Source organism: Phytophthora sojae (assembly GCF_000149755.1).
Source record: "Phytophthora sojae unplaced genomic scaffold PHYSOscaffold_2, whole genome shotgun sequence".
Taxonomy (NCBI): Eukaryota; Oomycota; class Peronosporomycetes; order Peronosporales; family Peronosporaceae; genus Phytophthora; species Phytophthora sojae.
In genome coordinates this window covers 6,372,101-6,391,329 of record NW_009258116.1, presented here as the reverse complement: position 1 = coordinate 6,391,329, position 19,229 = coordinate 6,372,101, and the positions used below count along the sequence as shown (strand labels likewise).

At 55.7% G+C, this 19,229-nt stretch overlaps 7 protein-coding genes across 7 annotated transcripts; 3 read left to right on the top strand and 4 right to left on the bottom strand.

Moving 5' to 3' along the window:
• Nucleotides 1-77: 77 nt before the first annotated feature.
• PHYSODRAFT_311604 (hypothetical protein) lies at nt 78-4,517 on the bottom strand (the record flags this gene model as incomplete). The annotated part of the gene is made up of 2 exons (XM_009521805.1): nt 78-978; nt 1,084-4,517. 2 exons carry the CDS (start codon nt 4,515-4,517, stop codon nt 78-80), a joined length of 4,335 nt encoding a protein of 1,444 aa, XP_009520100.1.
• A 296-nt stretch (nt 4,518-4,813) lies between these two features.
• Nucleotides 4,814-5,621, top strand: PHYSODRAFT_354005 (hypothetical protein). The gene is made up of 2 exons (XM_009521804.1): nt 4,814-4,929; nt 5,052-5,621. Exons 1-2 carry the CDS (start codon nt 4,830-4,832, stop codon nt 5,369-5,371), a joined length of 420 nt encoding a protein of 139 aa, XP_009520099.1. The 5' UTR covers nt 4,814-4,829; the 3' UTR covers nt 5,372-5,621.
• A 186-nt stretch (nt 5,622-5,807) lies between these two features.
• On the top strand, nt 5,808-6,402 carry PHYSODRAFT_539802 (hypothetical protein; the record flags this gene model as incomplete). Its single annotated transcript, XM_009521803.1, has 2 exons — nt 5,808-6,051; nt 6,118-6,402. The coding sequence occupies 2 exons, from the start codon at nt 5,811-5,813 to the stop codon at nt 6,327-6,329; spliced, it is 453 nt and encodes a 150-aa protein (XP_009520098.1). The 3' UTR covers nt 6,330-6,402.
• Nucleotides 6,403-8,808: 2,406 nt separating this feature from the next.
• Nucleotides 8,809-9,602, bottom strand: PHYSODRAFT_311601 (hypothetical protein; the record flags this gene model as incomplete). The annotated part of the gene is made up of 2 exons (XM_009521802.1): nt 8,809-9,435; nt 9,507-9,602. The coding sequence occupies 2 exons, from the start codon at nt 9,600-9,602 to the stop codon at nt 8,809-8,811; spliced, it is 723 nt and encodes a 240-aa protein (XP_009520097.1).
• A 378-nt stretch (nt 9,603-9,980) lies between these two features.
• Nucleotides 9,981-12,382, top strand: PHYSODRAFT_350003 (hypothetical protein; the record flags this gene model as incomplete). Its single annotated transcript, XM_009521801.1, has 3 exons — nt 9,981-11,238; nt 11,464-11,955; nt 12,036-12,382. Coding segments are annotated over 3 exons (1,916 nt in total), but the record flags the coding sequence as incomplete, so codon positions are not given.
• A 105-nt stretch (nt 12,383-12,487) lies between these two features.
• Nucleotides 12,488-16,128, bottom strand: PHYSODRAFT_257050 (hypothetical protein; the record flags this gene model as incomplete). Its single annotated transcript, XM_009521800.1, has 2 exons — nt 12,488-16,096; nt 16,117-16,128. 2 exons carry the CDS (start codon nt 16,126-16,128, stop codon nt 12,488-12,490), a joined length of 3,621 nt encoding a protein of 1,206 aa, XP_009520095.1.
• A 1,675-nt stretch (nt 16,129-17,803) lies between these two features.
• On the bottom strand, nt 17,804-18,292 carry PHYSODRAFT_257036 (hypothetical protein; the record flags this gene model as incomplete). Its single annotated transcript, XM_009521799.1, has 1 exon — nt 17,804-18,292. The coding sequence occupies one exon, from the start codon at nt 18,290-18,292 to the stop codon at nt 17,804-17,806; it is 489 nt and encodes a 162-aa protein (XP_009520094.1).
• Between the last annotated feature and the right edge of the window lie 937 nt (nt 18,293-19,229).

Here is a 19,229-nt window from a genome sequence, read left to right as displayed (position 1 = left end):
TTGGCTGGTTCCGTTTGTGAGTGAGCTCCCGATAGCTATCATGCGGCAGGCCAATATACTGAATACGTCGTGAAGTCTTATTTCGGACTCCACATACCGAGTCGAGTATCGAACTGCATCCGGAGGAATTTGTTGTAGCGAACTAGGTGTCGCTTGTCGTGTGTCTTGATTGCTTCGTCAACAGCAATTATTATCAGCGGCCACACGCCCAAAACAATGGCCCAAAAGGTCCAAGGAACTGACTGGCTCACGAAATGCCAAAGCGTGACTCCATCAGCCCCAACAATTCTAGCACGAAGGGCACTGATAGCAAATTGCAAGCACAGCAACACTGACGCCGCTCCTACCCACATTACATTGCGGAACGGAGATAACTTGAACATGCTTTCACACCGATAGAGGTACCCACAAGACGAGGTGACGATACAGAGACCAATCATCAGCAACATGCCAGCCTCAGCACGATCAACTGCAGCCTCAACGGCAGGTGGGCGTGGCCGCATTGCGACGAGTTCGTTATCTAGGACGAAATCCATCCATCCGAACGTCCGGAACTTGTCATCGCCAAATGTGTAAGGATCGGCTATGTTTGCAGCTTGCAGTGAAAAACCGAGCAAACACTCGAACACAACAATGGATGCTAGTACCGATGGCACGTGGCGTCCCACGAAGTAGGCAACAAGCCGCGGTAGATCCTCGTCCATGTCGAACTCCTCGTTTTTGCGAGGTGTCCTCTTCATGATCCCCTTTTCACTCGCTGATGCCAGCATTGACAGACTAAGCGCTGGCACCAACACCCACAGCAGCCAGAAAATGGAAGCGCAGCTCAACTGCGGCACATGCGGAAACGGCACCGCGTACGAGGCCAAGATGAGTGTAGCGATGAATAGCTGAGACACGAATATGAACGTGTTCATCTGGTGAAAATTCGTGAGCATCCGACGACCGAGCCGGATAAGCTCGATCAAATGCGCAACGCTGGCAGTTCCACCCGTGGTAGCATTGTCGCCGCCATCATGAGACTCGGCTTGTTCTTCTTGGTTGCCAGCATCATCACGAACAGTCTTCAGGCGAAAGGCACACGACAATGTGTTGAGAATATGGCTAAACTGGATATCCTCGTCGGAAAACACAGGGAGCTCCTTTCCTTGCGGAATTGGCTTGTCAAAAAATGCGTGGACACCTCCTTGCATTGCGACGGCCAGGTCAGCCTTCGAGAATAATGGCGCGTTGCTTTCCTTCAACGACGACCCCACGCCCATAACCACTTCATGATTCTCCTGAAAGATAGATATCATCTCGCTAATTGTCTCGGGAGTGCTGTCGGTGTATAGTGACACCAACAACGGCACATTATCAACTTCAGCGAGGTGCCTCTTGATCGCTTCGACACCATGCGGTAACCTCGCTTTCACATCCCAGTCCGAGTAATTAGACGTCATTCGATGAGGATCTGGCCCGTCACTATCCAGTGGCCGCAGCGAGATAGCGCAGTTCCAATCTGTCTCGATGCCCATTTTTTCAGCGAGTAGCTTGCTCCGACGCATATTCCGGGGTGAGAAATACACGAACCGAATGCCACAAGCATTCAAGTCCTCGATGAAATCGGGCGTATGTTGTTTTGGTTGGACCCCCGTGGCAACCATTCCCAAGAAGATTTGGTCATCCTGGATGCGCCAGAGCATGGAATCCTTCTCAACAGAACTTGTTTCGGATGGATGAAGGCCCACCGACGACTCGACATCGCTTAGCGTCAAATTGCCACGTCGTTTAGAAGGCGGTGTAATCTGGCCGCTTGCGGGAGCTCCCATTGACTTGGACATACGCGCTCCCGAAATTGAGTCTTGGTCTACCGACATATCATCAAATGAATCCGGAGAGGCCAACGGCGAGACTGGTCCTGCCGAGTGGCTAAATCGTCGTCCGAATCCTCGATCTTCACTCATACTGCTAGAAAAGACCATGCTGTTCCGTCCAGCATTGGATTGCGGGGAATTCAATTCACTGGCTGCGCTGTCGTCAACCAGATACACCGGTGGCAGCGTGCCTCCTAACCTGCCAAGTTGACTTCGGGTTGAACCAGCGTCTGGTGAATCCAGAAAGCTTCCTCCGTTGCTACTGGAGCCAGTGCGCGTGAACAACGAGTTGAGCTTGTGAGGAACAGGAACGTACGAAAATGCGATGCAGTCTAGGTCTTCAACACGCCACTGGTTGTACATGTCGAGAATTGCGCGCTGCTTTTCACTTGTCAACGGGCATATCGATTTTCCGTCCCAGTACTCGCTGCAGTGAGCTAGCACAACCGTCGGGTGGCCACGCGACAGCAGCTGGTGACGATGTGAGCGCTTGTCTAGCACCACCGTAGAATAAAGATGCGACTTCAGATTCCCACGGTAGCGCGTGTCATCCTGTCCTTGATCGTGGTGATCATTTGTGTGTTCATGATGAGCTAGCCTGGGGCAAATGATGTGAATAGATTGCCGCCTCTGGAACATAGTCAAATCATCAGCTACTGAAAACCCCATTTCACGAGAAAGATTGAGCAGGTGCTTTGGGAACGGAAGCATTCGGATATGAGCTGATAGCCGCTGCATGCAACTTCTCAAATACGGATCTCTCGCATCACCGTCGTCAACGCCGCAAAGGCCCTCATTCACTAAATAGCGCATGTTTTCATCATAGTGCCGTGCTGGGTTTTCGTCGTCATTCACCATGACAGCCAATCCAATGGGTTTAAGCGACGGTAAGTGCTGCTTCCATTTTGGGTCCTCAAATTTCAGTCCTGTGTCGCAGTGCCGTTCTGCATGCAGGTCGAGGACTGTGGAATTGTTGTTCTGTTTGTCGTTCAAGAGAAATATCTCCTCCACCGATGGAGTCTGTTCGCATAGAATATCATCGTCGAAGCAGCACAACATCGTGATGTTTCCCAAGCGCTCCAATAGACGAAATGAACGGAATGGCACAGGAAGGTGCCGTCGGTCAGACACGTGCGCTAGGTCACAGTGCATGACCCGAAATCGAAGCACTACCAGGAAGTACTGGAGTGATCGCATAATTGCAGACTGCTTCTGTGCTTTTTCCGAGCGTAACTTTTCACGATCCTCAACGTCGTAGATATCCGGTGGTGCAAGTGCGGTTGCCTTTAGAATCGATGCCATGGCGCTATCAATGCGCGACTTGCTTTCGTCTTGATGCTGCGAGTCTTTCCTCGATGACTTTGGTACGCCTTTGCCTGTTTTGGGGGGACTGTTCTCCGGCAGCACCTCCTCAGCAGATTCGTCTTCATTGGCTTCAGCAGTCTGCTCCTTGTGTGTTTGTTCCTTTGGTGCCAGAATGTCGTCAAATGAGCCTAGAATGGACGCTGTTGCTGCCGCTTCGGCGACGAACAGAACCAACGGCGTATTCAGCGAAGCAAAACACAGCCACACTCCGATTGGTCCGAGCAGAATATGCGTAAGAGTCGTCTCCAGCGACCGATGTTGAACCACCACGCGTAGCCCAATAGCCACAAGTACTAGAATCGAATACAAAGTGCAAATGTAGACCGCCACCAACCGTGCTTGCGCCTGCAGCTTCTGCGTCGGCGTTTGCGGCCGGTTGATGCGAAACAGCGCGTCTTCGATATCCCTCACCACAGGCGTCTCTAGCATCTCGAAGATTCTCATCTCTCCGCACAACTCCAACAACAAGGGCGGATCAAATGTCGCCGTACACCTTGAGGTATCCTTCGCATGCCTCCTCGTCCAGGACGGCAGCTTACACCCTCTCAGATACACCTGCTGGCCCTCGTTCCCACCCGCCTCCACGGGCCTCACTTCCCCGGGCGCAAAATCTCCGCTCATCAAGCCCACTACATCTCCCTCCACCAGCAAGTTCATCGGCAGCCGTTGCCACTGACTGTCTCTGTAACAGGCCACGTAGCTGTTCGACGGCAGTAAGACCGTCGGCTGGAGCCCCGTGCCAAGCCACACGGGCGGGCTCTGGTCCTCCGCGTACCCCTCTGTCTTCTTGCCACTATCCTTCATCATCTGCTGCACTGCCACTCGCACCCTCTCCGCCATCTCGGCATGGTGGCGTTTCTTCTGCGTCCTATTAAGCATCACATTGCCCACCGCAGCGGCCACGAGGAAGAGCCCTTCCCCCACTGCGGCCAAGCCACGGTCTGCCCGGTCGTCTGCAAAGCGTCTGGCGGCGTCCACGAAGCGGAAGGAGGCGCAGAGCGCCAGCAGCAGCGTGAACGGGTCCCGGAACTCGGTCGTGAGGTTGGACGAGTCCTCCTTCTCCTGGATCTTGCGCTCGATGGCCTGCAGCAGTCGCTTGCGCGCCGCCAGCGTGGACAGCCCCAGCGACGGGTACGAGACAGACGAGATGTTGCTGCCGCTGTTGCTGCGGAAGGTGTTGTAGCTGGTGCTGGCGTCCACGGAGCGGCGCAGCGGGTAGTTGGGCGGCCTGGAGTTAGACCTCTGGAGCGTCTCCCGACGTCTCCAGGACGAGGAGGACGGCGCGTGAGACGCCATCAGATAGAGCGATCACAGAGAAATGCGGTGAACCGCGTGGAGGCGCGCGTAAGGACCCAGGAAGACGACGCGACGCAGCGCCAGGAAGCGCAGGCAGCAAGGATCGCGCGCGCGCCGAGTGCGCACTCCGATCTAAAGAAAGAGTGATGATCCCTCGGTTGAGTGGCGCAATGTCAACTTGCAGTCACTAGATCGAGGGAATTATGTAATTAGTTTGGCGGATATTACCGAAATAGACAAGGACGCAGGGCTAGGGGGGTGTCGATGGATGGCCACCACCTCAGTCGGGGATTTCAGAGCCAGGAGGAGAAGATGCCCAAGAACAAAGGAAAGGGAGGCAAGAACCGTCGCCGCGGAAAGGGCGACGGCGAGGAGAACAAGCGCGAGCTCGAGTTCAAGGAGGAGGGCCAGGGTGCGTGGCCCTTGCGTAGTCATTAGAAGAAGAAGAAGAGAGGGAGAGGGAGGACGTTGCGGTGGCGCATGCAGCTAATCTGTATGCGGTGTATACTTGTTCTTGGCTCTGTATACCTACAGAGTATGCGCAGGTCGTGCGCATGCTGGGCAACGGCCGCCTGGAGGCCTACTGCTTCGACGGCGTGACGCGTCTGGGCCACATCCGCGGCAAGATGCGCAAGAAAGTGTGGGTGGGCGCTGGTGACATCATCCTCGTGAGTCTGCGCGAGTACCAGGACGGCAAGGTGGACATTATTCACAAATACAACGCCGACGAGGCCCGCAGCCTCAAGGCCTACGGAGAGCTGCCGGACAACGCGCGCATCAACGAGACGGCCGTGGACATGGCCATGGAGAACGACGGCGAGGACGACATCGGCTTCGACTTTGACGACATTTAAGCAGACTCACAGGCGACACGAAACGCCCGACTGGCCGGGGCGGCAGAGTGCTGCAGGCCAAGAGGACGATATTTGGACAGGGGGGTGGAGGCGCCACGTTGGGCCCTTCCCTCCCTTGTCGGTTGCTGCTGCTTGTATAGCTAGGTGGTCGGAGGGGAGAAAGCGCCCGCTCGGAAGCGCGGATAGAGCGCGAGAAGACCATGGCGAGGCGAGGTCACCGGTAATGCGATGTATTCATTTAGTGGCTTGGATCCGTGTTGTCTCCCCGTCTTGGTGACTGTATATCTATCTGAGATTGGGTGTCTTGAGCCGTGCTACCTGTTGCGCTTTGCCCGATATTTATAGGGGGGCGTGTTGTTTTGGGTCTCGTTGATGAATGACGCGGGATGGGACGCTGCAGGGTTAGTCTTGTCGTCGCCGCTTTGGGAAGAGTTGAGTGATGCCTCCGGAGACGATGAAGGCTGTGCCGATGCCACCGAGTGCGGCTCCTCGAGCTGCCCTGCCTGTCAAGCCCGAGCGCAAGGGGGTGGCGACTGATGACGACCCGCAAATCCGACAGCTGAAGGAGAGTGCTCGGCTGAACGGCGACGATGATGATGAGGCGATGGAGACGACGACCAGCCCGCGTGTGAGGAGACGGCTGTCGAACGCCAAGGAGAGCGCCAGCATTTTCAGCATGGGTGGGTACAGTAGCTCAATGCTGGATGAAGTTTTGGGTGTTGCAGTCTTCTGACAGTTAGGAACAGTGTGCGAGCAGGGCGAAGTGATCCAGTGGATGACTGCTTGCCACCCGGACCTGACCGCGTTTGGCCGCGACTTGGAGCGTCGCGGCTACCGAACGCTCAGCAGCATCGCGTTCCTCACTGAAGAAGACGTTGAGGGCGTGACGGATCTCGAGCTGCGCCAATTACTGCTAACGACGCTGTCGCGCTTGCGGCATGAATTGTTTCGCATGTGATGAGGGCATCAGCACAATTCAACATTATCAATAGAGGCTGTGAGCTGCAGACCACTGTGTGCTCTACCACTGCAAGTGTTTGGTAAATATGTTGAAGGAATGGTGTATTTATTCGATTGTGGCAGGTTCCTGAGCGCTGGGGTCAACACCAACAGGGCCTTCATCTGAAATTGGTGCATCAGCCAGGGATGTGTCAGTCAGTAGAGCAGACCCGTCATCTGCTGGATCGTTGTAGTACACGGAAGTCTCAGTTTTGTCAGCGTAGTTCGTGAGCTCTTCGTGTGAAGGCACATAAGCTTCCTGGTAATAGTAACCAGCGAAATCGCCAGCGTTCTCCACCACTGAAGGCTCCGTTTGCTCATTATAGGTCCAATCTTGCTGTAGCTCTTGCTCACTCGTGTATTGAACCTCATCGCCTTCGTGGTTCTGTAGCTCATCGGTATGGTCAGCTTGCTCGGCCTCATCAACGAAGCCCGAGGTATCGTGGCCCACTTCATCTTGGTGAACGCTTTCGAATCCCTCTTGTTGAGCTTCAGTTCCAGTTATTGTGAGCTCAGCTGAAGCGTAGTTCTCGTCAATATGTTCGTGATCCGGATGGATCTCAGCGACGTACGTTTCGAGGCCAGGAGCGATTTCTTCTGAATCGTTCGCTAAACGAGATTCCTCCGCTTCTTCTTTGCCGACAACTTGTTCGTTGACATCTCCTGCGGGTGTTATTTGTTCGCCTTTCGGTGGATCAAGCTGCTCGTATGATAGTCCTGGCAGTGCTTCTCCAGGGGAATCACGATCAACTTCTTCGTTGTACACAACGCCATCATCAATAGCGCCAGATTCTTCCCCTTCAACAGGAGATAGCTGTAAGTGTTCATCGGTAGGAACGATTGCCTCGTTGGTCTCAAAGATGGTGTCACCCTCAATTGGTGTTTCTGCTCTTGGTTCGGATGGTGCTTCGTTGGTTTCGGCGTTGTCAGAATCTAAAGCATCCTGAGTGAAGTCCACATCGGTCAGAGTGCCGTCGATGGCGCTCTCATAAACAATCGCACCGCTATCCTGAGTTGTATCAGCAGTTTCATGACCATCTTCCGTGCAGTCGTTTTCTGCTGGATAGACTTCTTCAAGATGCAGGGGTTCCTCTGTATGGGCTTCTTCAAATACTTCCTCAGAATGCTCCACGGCGACATGCAGCTCATGACTTGGCAGGCCCACATCTTCAACGTGAGCTACTACTGGATTGTCATAGTTGCCTGGCAATACCTTATCGTCTTGATGCTCCACTTCCGCGTATTCGGAAATCCCGAAGCTATCCGCACTGTTGTCTCCGTTGACAACGTCTAGAGGATTGTGCAGTATCAGAACATCCGCAACCTCCTCCTGTTCCAGTACCACATTCACGACAGTAATCTCTTCTTCGCGGTCGATGTTTGCTGCAACAGAACAGCTAACCTGCTCATGCTCCACAATTTTGTCGATAACCTTTGTCAGCACAATTGAAATCGCCCCCTCAACAGCGCCCACGTCTGAATCCACTACATCTCCTCTCGTTCGCACATCAAGAGCCTGCCGGGGCGTGAAACAGCTCTGTCCGTTGATTGTATCGTCGTTGTCACCTGAAGTTCTGACGGTAGCAAATTGTTCTACCTCGCCAGAGCTTTCATCCAAGGATAGACTTGCTGCCGTCGCTGGTGATACCAACACTTCCCCTTGAGTAATTGTTTTACCGTTTGTCGCCTCACCTAGGGGCTCGACGACTCCCGCACTCGTGCCATCCTCGCTCGCTCGAGGTGTCGGCGCAGTATTCGTCCGCTCAACTGCACCACTTTTTCTGCGTCTTTCAGACTGTACCGCTGTCGATGGCGGCTTCTTCACACTGCTCTTCCTACTTTCGCGCTTGTCCTTGCTAGACGTAGGCGTCTGAACCTCAAGCGTTGCTGCTGCAGACGATCGAGGGGCTTTGACACTTGCGGGTTTCTTCGTTTTATTCTCGACAGAACCCTCTTCGAATCGGAAACGAGGGCTGAAAAATGGGTCTGTTGGGGACATCGCAGGAGCTTCACTCTTGTTTCCACGCGAATCGCTTTTCTTCTTCTTCTTCGTGCCTGCACTGGGAGGGCTTTGAACCTCAAGTGGCGGCAAAGCAGATAGTGGGGCTCTTGACAAAGCATCGGCGATAATGGAGCGTGGAGTGGGGATCTGGGGGCCCCTCTGGTCTTTTGACAATGGACTTGGCGACCGAAGTGATCCGCTTCGAGGACTTAACAGCAGTCTGGAACCAGCTTTGGCAGGGCTCTTTTGACCGCGAGTTGCTGAACACGGTCTAACACGCGCTTTCGTAGCTAACGTCCGCTTTGCTGCCAGATACGAATTTCGGATCGTAGTAGTGATCGAGTGGTTTTCACCCAGATATTGCTCGGCTAAACCAATTCCCTGCATCAACAGAAACAAGTACAACTTGTCAGGCGGATACGCTCAAAGACGACAACTAATGCGGCTGTTCGTTCACCTTTTTGTAGCTAGCGACGGATTCGGCGTAGTCCTTCAGAAATTCTTGCTCGACGCCAACGTTATGGTAGGCGATGCACATGACGGAAATCCGATCGAGTCTTGAGCTAGAAGTGTCACCTTCAGAAGTTTTGCCCTCGGTCGTGTGTTTGCCCTGGATAAATCCTTCCTGCAATGTTATGAGCGCTTCTTGCGCGTGCTCCAGTGCCTCCTGGTGTTTACCGAGCTGCGATAGCACCGCGCACATGTTCAACTGCGTATCCGCGGCATTTCGGACGTTTTCCAGTCGTTTTTCGAGTTCCAGTGCTCGCTTCAGACTTGTCATAGCGGAATGGAGTTTACCCAGTCGGCGGTAGTAGCATGCCAAATTGTTGAGCGTTGTGGCTCGTTCGGCTGGGTGATGACGTTGGGTGAGCACTTCGGCCTTCTTGAGCAGGTCAATAGTCACTGCATAGTTATCTTGTTGCAAGAAACTCATGGCCAGCAGGTTACACATTTCAGCCAGTGCTCGACACGCCTGGATGACTTCTTCGCTCTCGATGCCAAAGAAGTGTCTGCGCAGGACGAGAGCGCGCTCCATACAGTCGAAAGCTTTGAGGTAGTTGCCCTGAATCGTTCAAACCAAGTCAGACTACCGACCAAACTGTTGAAATGGAGTCAATGGTGCAGAGTACTCACAGCTCGCTGCTGGTGGACGCATTCCTCATCAAGTCGATGGAGCGCCTCCAGCTCCTGCTGCTCCTCGCGAGCGTCTCGCAGAGCCTTGTCTTTCATAGACACCCCACTCGATCCTCCTGGAAGCAAGCTGCTACAGGTTCTGCAATCGTGTAGCTAATTTTACAACTTGCTTTGAATCCCAGTATAATACACACCTGCACATGAACAACCTGCGCTCCTCAGTGACACAAGTCTGCTGCTCTGGTTGGGCTGCGACGTGTTGTTGCAGTTGTTTGAGCAAACGCTTTGTGAGTGATGGTTGTGACGAGGCAGATGAGTCATCTTTGAGTGACAACCAATGTCCTACCGCTTCTAGTCCGACCACCAGAACACTTTTTGCAAGCACGCGATGACGAGTGCCTTTGCTTCATTAGTCACTTTTCAATTTTCCATCCACTGCGCAACACCCCTCCAAACCACCTCCACCTCCTGCCACCATGACCATCGCCGTGGCCTCCGATGCTGCTCCCAACTTCGCCAAACTACCGGACGAGCAAGTTCGCCAGACGCTTACGCGCGACTACTCCACTCTCCGCTTCCGGATCGAGTACGGCAACTACCTGTCCAACCACTTGCTACACGCAGTAGTGGCTCTGCACGAGCTCGGCGCCAGCGAGCAGAAGATCGCCGAGTACGCCGCGCACTACACGCAAAAGCTCGAGTCCGAGGGCCCCGATCACGAAGACGTCGTGGAGCGCGCCACCACGACCGAAGTGCTCTCGGACGAAGAAGCGCAAGCTCTGCTGGGCAAGCGCCAGAAGTACAACGCTCTGCTCGCGTACTACTCGCGCGACGTCAAGAAGCTGGGCGTCGACGGTGCTGTACGCAAGCATCTGCCAAACCTGTTCAGCGGCTTGGCTGGCGCTTTGCTGCACGGCATCATCCAGGTAGGCTACGCCTACCACATCGGAGGCGAGCGTCTGGTGGCCGAGGGTCTCGCCTACCAGCATCACTGCTACCTCCCTTTTGACGAGCCGCCCATGCCGTCCAACCAGGAGCCCCTGAGGCAGTTCACGCGCCAAACCGTGTTCGAAGTCGCTGACGCCGTGACGAGCAACGAATTTCTGCGGTCCGAGCAGGAGCGTCTCACGTCCATTTCCCCTCTAAAGGACCTCGACATCGGCTGGATCCAGCGCGGAATCAACGCGTTCTCGGGCCACCCGGAGCGCAACAGCCCCAAGGCGTTCGAGCTCATCTGGAGCCAAGTCAACGAGTTCGACTTCTCGCGCTTCGACGGCAGCTGCGCACTTGATATGATCCTGTGGCTGTACGTCATGCTCGAGCATAACGACTTCATCATCCTCCACGCTGCCACGTCCGCGTGGTCGCTCCAGCAACTCGAGCATCTGCTGTCTCTGTCCGACAAGGTCAAGGCGTGGCGCGTGTGGCTGCACGTGGCGCTGTCAGCGCTCGTGACCGCCAAAGTGCGCGACTTCCGCGCAGAGGACATCTGTGCCTCTGACTCTGTCTCCGAGGACCTGAACGCTCTGCCCTCGTGGCCGGAGCTGCGCGAGAGGGCCCTCGCCCTCCCGGGCTTCCCGGACGAGCACGTGTACAAGATGGTGCAGGTGGCGGACGACCACGCGCACGCCTCGAACTCCAGCAGCGACAGCGCGCCGTTCCTGTCCGCAGCCCAACGCGACCTGGTGGCCCGCACCGCCGCGCTCACCGTCATCTCGACGCCCTTCAAGCCGTACACGCAGCCGCCAGCTCTCTGAAGTTGAAGTTGATGCTCGATCGTAGTGTCGATCTTATGCCCTAGCACAGTTCTGTGTAACGAAAAAACTGTTCTTCTGATTCTTAAATTACTCGTCGCTGATTGGCCGTTTTACATATCTGATTCCCCGTCGCTGCCCCCCTACAAAGGCAAAGAGAAAAGGATCCAGGATCCAGCACTAACTAACACCAAGCAGGCAAGGATGACCAAGCAGGAAGTGGACGAGGGCTCGTACCTCAAGCCGGGCGAGGTGGACGCCGGCACGTCCATCATCGCCGTGCGCTTCAAGGGCGGCGTGGTGCTGGGCGCCGACTCGCGCACGTCCATGGGCACGTACATCGCCAACCGCGTGAGCGACAAGCTGACGCCGCTGCACGACCGGCTCTACTGCTGCCGCTCGGGCTCGGCCGCCGACACGCAGGCGCTGTCCGACTACGTGCGCTACTACCTGAGCTCGCACAGCGTGGAGCTGGGCCGCCTGCCCAAGGTGGGCACGGCCGCCAACCTCTTCCGCTCGCTGTGCTACCACAACAAGGACCGGCTGCTGGCGGGCATCATCGTGGCCGGGTGGGACCCCGTCAAGGGCGGCCAGGTCTTCTCCATCCCCATCGGCGGCGCCATGGTGGAGCAGGACTTTGCCATCGGCGGCAGCGGCTCCACGTATATCTACGGCCTCGTCGACTCGGAGTACCGGTGCGTAGAGCTGTGTGGATACAGGCAGAAGGAAGGTCGAATACTCACTGCGTCTTGTTGCTTGTTGCTGCTGACGGCAGACCGGACATGACGAAGGAGGAGTGCCAGCAGTTCGTCAAGAAGGCGCTGGCGCACGCGATGGCGCGCGACGGCAGCTCGGGCGGCGTCATCCGCACGGTCACCATCACAGAGAACGAGGTGGTGCGGGACTTCACGTGCGGCGACGACCTGCCCTTCTCCATCTAGAGCTGTGGGCTGTGTGGCTTTTGAGTCTCGGTGACTCCCTGGCGTCGCCTGCGGAGAACTTGGAGCAGGCTGGACGGGGGGGGAACAGGACGGGGAATTAAACTCGAAGATCAAGACAAGCAACAGAAGGAAGGAATGAAGGTGCTGCCGCGTTAATCACTGTCTCCAAACTCTATCGCTGTCTAGCTAGCTCTCTTGCTTTCCATCGCTCTCTACTGGCAGTGCTGCTTCAGGGTGTATACTGCCTTCATTCCATACATAGGCTTCCTTGCTTCTTCCGCTTAGCTTAGACGAACAGGTTATCCATGGCGGCAGCGCCGCCGCGGGCCTTTTGCCGCTCGATCTCAGCGGCGTCAGTCAGGTCCTTCATCGTGATAACGCGCTTGCTCTCCTCACGCAGAGCGGCGCTGGCAGCAGCTCGGAACACGGCGTCGCTGATGGCGTTGCTGCTGAGGTCGTACCGCTCCGCCAGCCGTTGGAAGTCGATGGGCCTCTTGGTGTCCAGCGGCGCCTTGGGCGGGAAGCACGCGCGCCACAGCTTCTCGCGCAGCTTAGAGTTGGGATTCCGCATCTCCACGACGAACTTGAGGCGGCGGCAGAACTCCGACTGCACCAGCGACGCCGCTGCAGATCTGTCCACGTTGGCCAGCAGAATGGTGGTGCTGGGGAACGTGTCCATGAGCTCCAGCAGTCGCATCACCTCCATGCGGAAGCGGGGCGAAGACTCCAGACTGTCGATCGGGATAACGCCGCCTTCGATGTGGCTACCGAAGGACTCGAAGCCCGTGAGCACCAGCACGGCATCCATAAGACGGGCATCGTCGAACACAGCGCGCAGCGCCTTGCGGGTCTCGGACGCCGAGTCGGCAGCCAGCTGGCCGAAGTTGACAACCTTGAGCGGGCGACCGATCTCAAAGCCAATGCTCTTGGCGGCGTTGAGCTTGCCAATGCCAGGTGGGCCACAGATGAGCACGCTGACACCCTTCTGCTGCTTGTTGGACTGACCAAAGTCGAATCCCCACTGACCGTAGATGACACTGCGCGCCTTCTCGAACTGCACAATTCGCCGCAGCTTGTCCTTCACCGAATCCTCCACGATGAGCTCATCCAGTCCGCTAGTGGGCACAACGCGGTGGTCAAACGTCTTCATGTGCAAGCTACCGCGCATCTGCAGCGCGCAGCCAGCCACGATGTCCGCCTGGGAAATCACGGGCGACTCGGCGTTCCGTGAAATGGCCTTCAGGAGGGCCGACAGAATGGCATTCTTGATGAAGCCACCACTGAGCTCGTACTTCAGCGCGATGGCGTCCCAGTCGATACCAGGCTCAGTCTGTAGGGATCCGCGCAGCAGAAGCACATCCCAAATTTTCCGTCGCTGGATGTGGTCAGGCGCCTTGAACTCAAACACAGCAGTGATACGACGGTGCATGGCCTCGTCAAGGTCGAACGGCCGGTTAGTCGCAAGGAACACAATGCCTTCGTACCGCTCGATCTCTGTCAGCAGCGCATTCAGCAGTCTGTCACCTCCGCCGTCACGTTGCCGGAAAATATTCTCACACTCGTCGAAGAAGAGCACAGCGTTGCTCATGTCCGCTTCACGGAACAGACCGCGCAGATCCGCATCAGTCTCCATGCCTTCCTGCCGCTTACCCTGCAGTGACGGGAAGTCCACAAGCAGCACTCGCTTCTTCAGGTGGTCTGCCACAGCGTTCACTGTCATAGTCTTACCGGTGCCACTGGCGCCGCACAGCAACAACACGAGTCCAGCCCCGTACGCCATACCTGCTTGCTCCAATCCACTCTTCTTGCGATATCTCCGGAAGCTTTCATAACTCTCAACGGTCTCCAGGATAGTGCTTTTGTGCTCTTCAGGCAGCACAACCTGCTCGAGCTGCACCTTGGGGGTGTACAAGTCCGAGCCTTCCACCAGCTCATTCATCTCAGTGTCCAGGCCAACCACCCAGTCCAGCACGCGGCGGTCCAATTCCACGCGCTGGTCCACAAGGTCCCCAGCCGTCGAGTGCCATCGACCACGGTGAAGTTTTACGAGGCCGCGAGTAAGTAGCCGCGAAGACTTATAGAAGAATACGCGGTGGGCCACCTGTTCCTGGAAGGTATCGCAAAAGATTGATAAGATCTGGTTGATAATCACACTCTCGTCCATGCGCTGCACTGGAGACGTATCCACACCGTCAATCAAGTTCTTGATCACCGGCGAAATGGTCTTTCCAATCAGCATCACAATCACATTCTGCTCGAAACGGTTCAGCTTGAACTTAGCAGCCAGCTCTTCCAGACGCGGCAGCGGCTTGCCAGCCTGTCGTGTCAGAGCAAGTCGGTGCTGCGTGCGGCGGCTGTACACACGCTGCTTGGCCTTCAATTCACGCCGTCCGGCAGATGCGGGAGCCGACGACTCCCACGGCTGCTTCGTACCTGCCTCCTTCATCTGGTCCTTCACTCGGGCACCAGACGCGCGGATCGCAAATGCAACAACCTGGAAACGGTCCTCGAGGTATTCCAACTGGTTCTCCGGGCTGTACGGCTTCAACTCGCTCGGGTCCATCAGGGACGACAGCAAGTGGTGTTTGTCACTGCCAGCCTCCGCCGACTTCAAAAGCAACTGTTCATCCGCCTTCTCCTGCCGCTTCGCACGATTGCTGTCTGTCTTGTACTTTCCAATGAACGAGAACGCCGACGCGTTGGGGTCATCGTGCTCCTCGTGCTCCTCCTCCTCGCTGTCGCTCGTCGCGTTGTGGTCCATGGCTTCGTCCTCCTGCTCGTCATCCAGATCCTCTCCGCTGCGCTCGCGCTTGCGTCCGCTCACACTCGACTCGGTCGTGGCACTCGTCGACGTGGTGGTCGTCTCCAGCATCTCTCCAAACGTGATGCCCTCGCCCTTGAGCAGCTCCTCCAGCGCCGTCTGGCTGACCTTGAGCGCCTGGTTGCTGGTCAGGTGTCGCCCCAAAAGCACGCGCACGCAAATGTTGGACAGACTGAGCGACGTGCAGTACGTCTCCTCGTCCACGATGAGCGTTCCTTCCTTGACGTGCTCGCGCTCGTCGTCCCGGAACTCGGCGATGTCGACCTCCGAGAGGCCCGAGAGCCGCTGGCACGTCATGACGCGGCGCTGCGAGTCCTCGTCCAGGATCTGGCAGCGCACGGCGTTGCTCTGGCAGCCCTGCATGACCACGAGCAGCTGCAGCAGCATCGTCTCGCCCTGCGAGAGCTTGTACATGTCGGCCAGGCGGAACACGCGCGGCAGGCGCTTGCCCTGCTGCTTGGTGGCCGCCAGGCGGCACGCGGCCAGGTCGTCCACGTACTTGCGGAGGCGGCCCAGGAAGGCCACGCGCTCCTCCATGTCCTGGCGGTGCGACAGCGTCGTCTTCTCGGCCTTGTGCTCGAGCGTGATGGAGTCGGGCTTGGTCACGCTCATGGAGAACTCCATGAAGGCGATCTCGTAGAGGAATACCACCATGAACTGCATCTCCGCGAACCAGAACCACTGCGCGTCGCCCTCCACGGGCAGCTGCGCGTCCTCGCGCGGGTCGCGCTGCAGCTCCGGCCAGAACTCGCTCAGCAGCGCGCGGATGAAGCTGAAGCGGCCCTCCAGCTCCTTGACCAGGGGCTCGTACTCGGATTTAATGCGCTGTAACGTCTCCGACACCGCTAATAAGGCGTCGGTGGCCGCGTCCGCGCTGCTTTTAGTGCTGGGGGCGCTGTTCTGCTGCGTCGCGGCCGCCTCCGGGCCGCTCTCGGCCGCCCCGTTCTTCTTGGCGCCGGCCGCGCCGCGTCTGCGCTTGCCTGGAGCCATGAGCTGTGAGGTCGTGTACTGGTGCTGGTGCTGGTGCTGGAGCTGCGAGGACAAGACAGTGCCGACGGCGGCGCTTTGAAGTGTCTGCACCAGCCAGTCGATACGTTTCGGGACATGCTGTAATGTGGGTGCAGGTATGCTGTAAGAGAGGTGGATGGATTTTGACCAATCAAATGACACTCGGGATTTGTATGAGCAACTGCAGCAAAGAGGCGATGAGGCTCCAGTTGAAGGACGTCAAGTTGGGAGGCTGGAAATGATTCGAGTACTGCGCCAAGATTCTCGCCCGGACGAGCTCATGCATTGCCGAGGGAATCACTTCAACATGATGCGCAGCAGCACCTTCTGTACAGGGTACTTGCACACTTCACTGCTCTCACACTTCTTCGGAGCCGGCAGGACTACTCAATGTACCCCGATCGTGGCAAGCGGCGCCCCTTACGAGGCTCCCAGAGCGGACGTACTTGTTGTTTTCGTCTCCAATCACGACTCGACTCGGATTCAGGCGTCCTACGGTGCCACCCGGAACCTTTCATGTAGCTGGTTGACGTTTCCCGCGCGACCAACACGTGGTGAACGCACTTCCCATCAACGGCCGCACTCTTCACGTCGTTTCCAGTATCCCCAGTGTGTTGGATTGGTAATGATCTCACTCAGTCGACTTGACAGCTCGTGGCTTTCGAGCCACGCAAAAGGAGGTCGCGTCGTCCATGACGATACTCGTTGCGCCAAAGTCTCCCATTGCGTGGAGGCCACATTGCACCTCACGGCTGTCAGCTACGTGTACAAAGGCAGCGGATCCTGCACTACCGCCAGTTCTCGCGGGCGCTTTTCAATGGCGCCGAGTCCGGAGACTTTGGTGTGCTATCGAGCTAAGTTGTCGTATAGTGAAGCGATCCGTGACAGCGATGATGTTTTCAAAGTCCTCTCCAACGTTACTGGTTGGGGCATTTCGTAGATATAATATATTTTCGGCTCATTTGGATGATGGAAATAGAAATTCCTACGAGTTGCTGCCGCATCCAAGGTTTTTGACAAGTTGCCGCGTTTTTTTTTTTTTGCCACGACCAAGGCGATAGAGTTCATCGCAGACAACTTTCTGTGGCCGAAGTGGTAAACGGAGGGTCGAAGTGGTAAACTACACGGACTTGCTCGACATGTACAGCTGCGGCCACCACAGCAACATCTAGGAGCGAGTGAGACGGAGTACACGGACGAGCAGCAGCCAGTGGGCTGCTGCCATGGCCTCCTCTACTCGTACTCGTAGGCTTCGCGCGTGGACACTGAGGACCACGGCACTGTGATAGCTCTCGTGGTCAAGCTCGACGTGAACGTGCCGCATATAGGTCCGCTACAGCAGTCAATCGATGCGGGTAGCGGTACACGTTGTGTTGATCATCTAGATCGTAAGGTCTAGTCTGGAGTCTTGACCTTAGGATCGGACGATTTATGTGTATTTCTATTTCTATGCACTTCAACTAGGGTCGTCGACCACCAAAACGCGATATCTTACAGTGTCGTCCACTTTGCATCAACTCACGAAACACATCCATCTCGCACGGTATTCCTGGGTCGGACAACGCGATGCGTTACGTTTGCCAGCTCCGATGAAGCACAGAACAGGCCAAGCAACAAGCTCCGTGAATTGACGAGTAAACATCATTTCCAGGACATAGGTCCACTTCCTTTTCATTATTAGTTATGAAAAATCAGCAGTGTCTCTGCTTGGTGGATTAATCTCGTTGAGGAGCACCGTTCTGCGCACCAAAACTATGGGGTACCGACATCTTGCTACTCGCCGCGGTTATCGGGGTCGCTCGCTTTGAACTTTGGCGACATCTCGGTCAGCTTCACGATGATCTGGTGCAGTTGTGCAGGCTTGTTTCGGCTACGGATGGCGCTCTTGATATTCGGCATCATTTTCGCAGCAAGGTCCGTCGTGGTATTGCGAGGGTTTAGAAGGGCGATAATCTGGGTCGCTACTGGGTCTTCGTCCTCGGAAGCGTTGCTCCTAAGTACCAATTTCTTGATAAAGTCTACCACGCCCCGCTTGTCTTGATCGGTGACGATGATGATGTTACTCCGAGTGACCAGCACATTGTTGCCTGCAACCGTTGCGTTCACGTTCCCTCCAGCGTTTTGAAAGTCACCAGTAGGGCCTTCTCCGGACGGCGACGCCATTGCGTTGGGGTCAGCCGGCACCGCATCTGCCACAGCATAACCACAGCAAATGGCCAGAAGACCGACCAGAGCAACCAGTGTAGACAAAATGGGATTCATCTTGGGAAAAAGCGAAAATGAAGTCATTGGAGTATCTGCGCCCATTTTACATGAATTTTTCTGGGATAGCAGTAACCCGGCACCTCGGTTACTGAAGCCGGTATTACTGAAGCCGAAAAACTGGCCCCGGTAACTGAAGTTAACTGAATATCGCCTATGCTCTCCATCAATCACTTGTGTCGAGCATTCGTAAGACAGTTTGACGACAAATCAAATTTAGCCATGTGATTGGCTAATATTATGCGTGGTGTTGTCCGTGTATGCCCTTGGCCGGGCCGTCTGCGTCGCCGTCGTGGCATGCACCAGCAACGGATAGCCGTGCTGACGAGCAGAATCGGCAGCATGAACGTGTATTTGTTTCGTTTTCGATTTCGTAGTAATGTGAAGTGCATCACAGTTATTTGGCCTAACTAGCGACCTACTAAATGCCAGGTCCTTCAAATGAAAATGCGTATTATACATATTTTATGAGGTCCGAGGAGCTCTTCCATGAAGCCGCGTAGTCGGCGTAAGTAGGGAGATGCCCTTCGGAGGACACGACGCGGTTGGTACACGGAGAACTGAATTGTGCTTGAGCGTACATAGAATAGCAAACGACTAGAATGTACACTCGAGCACTCTCTAGAAACTTGTCAACAAAGCCGAAACGGAAACACTACGTAGATTCAAGCTTAACAGACAGCAATAGACTGGCGCGGTTATAAGCGCTCTAGAATCGCTGCCTCTTATGCTACGTAACTAACCACGTTATTGAAGGAAGGCTTGCCCGCATCATGATACGTACATTGCAACCTGACAGTACGAAAACACCTACAATATTTCCCTCGTGACACTATTCGTTACCATCCAGGCACTGAAAAGCTCTGGACGTGGCATTTTAAGAGCAACAGATCAGAACAGCCTTAGCGCTAAGGCTTCACGCAAGGCCTGGCGCGGC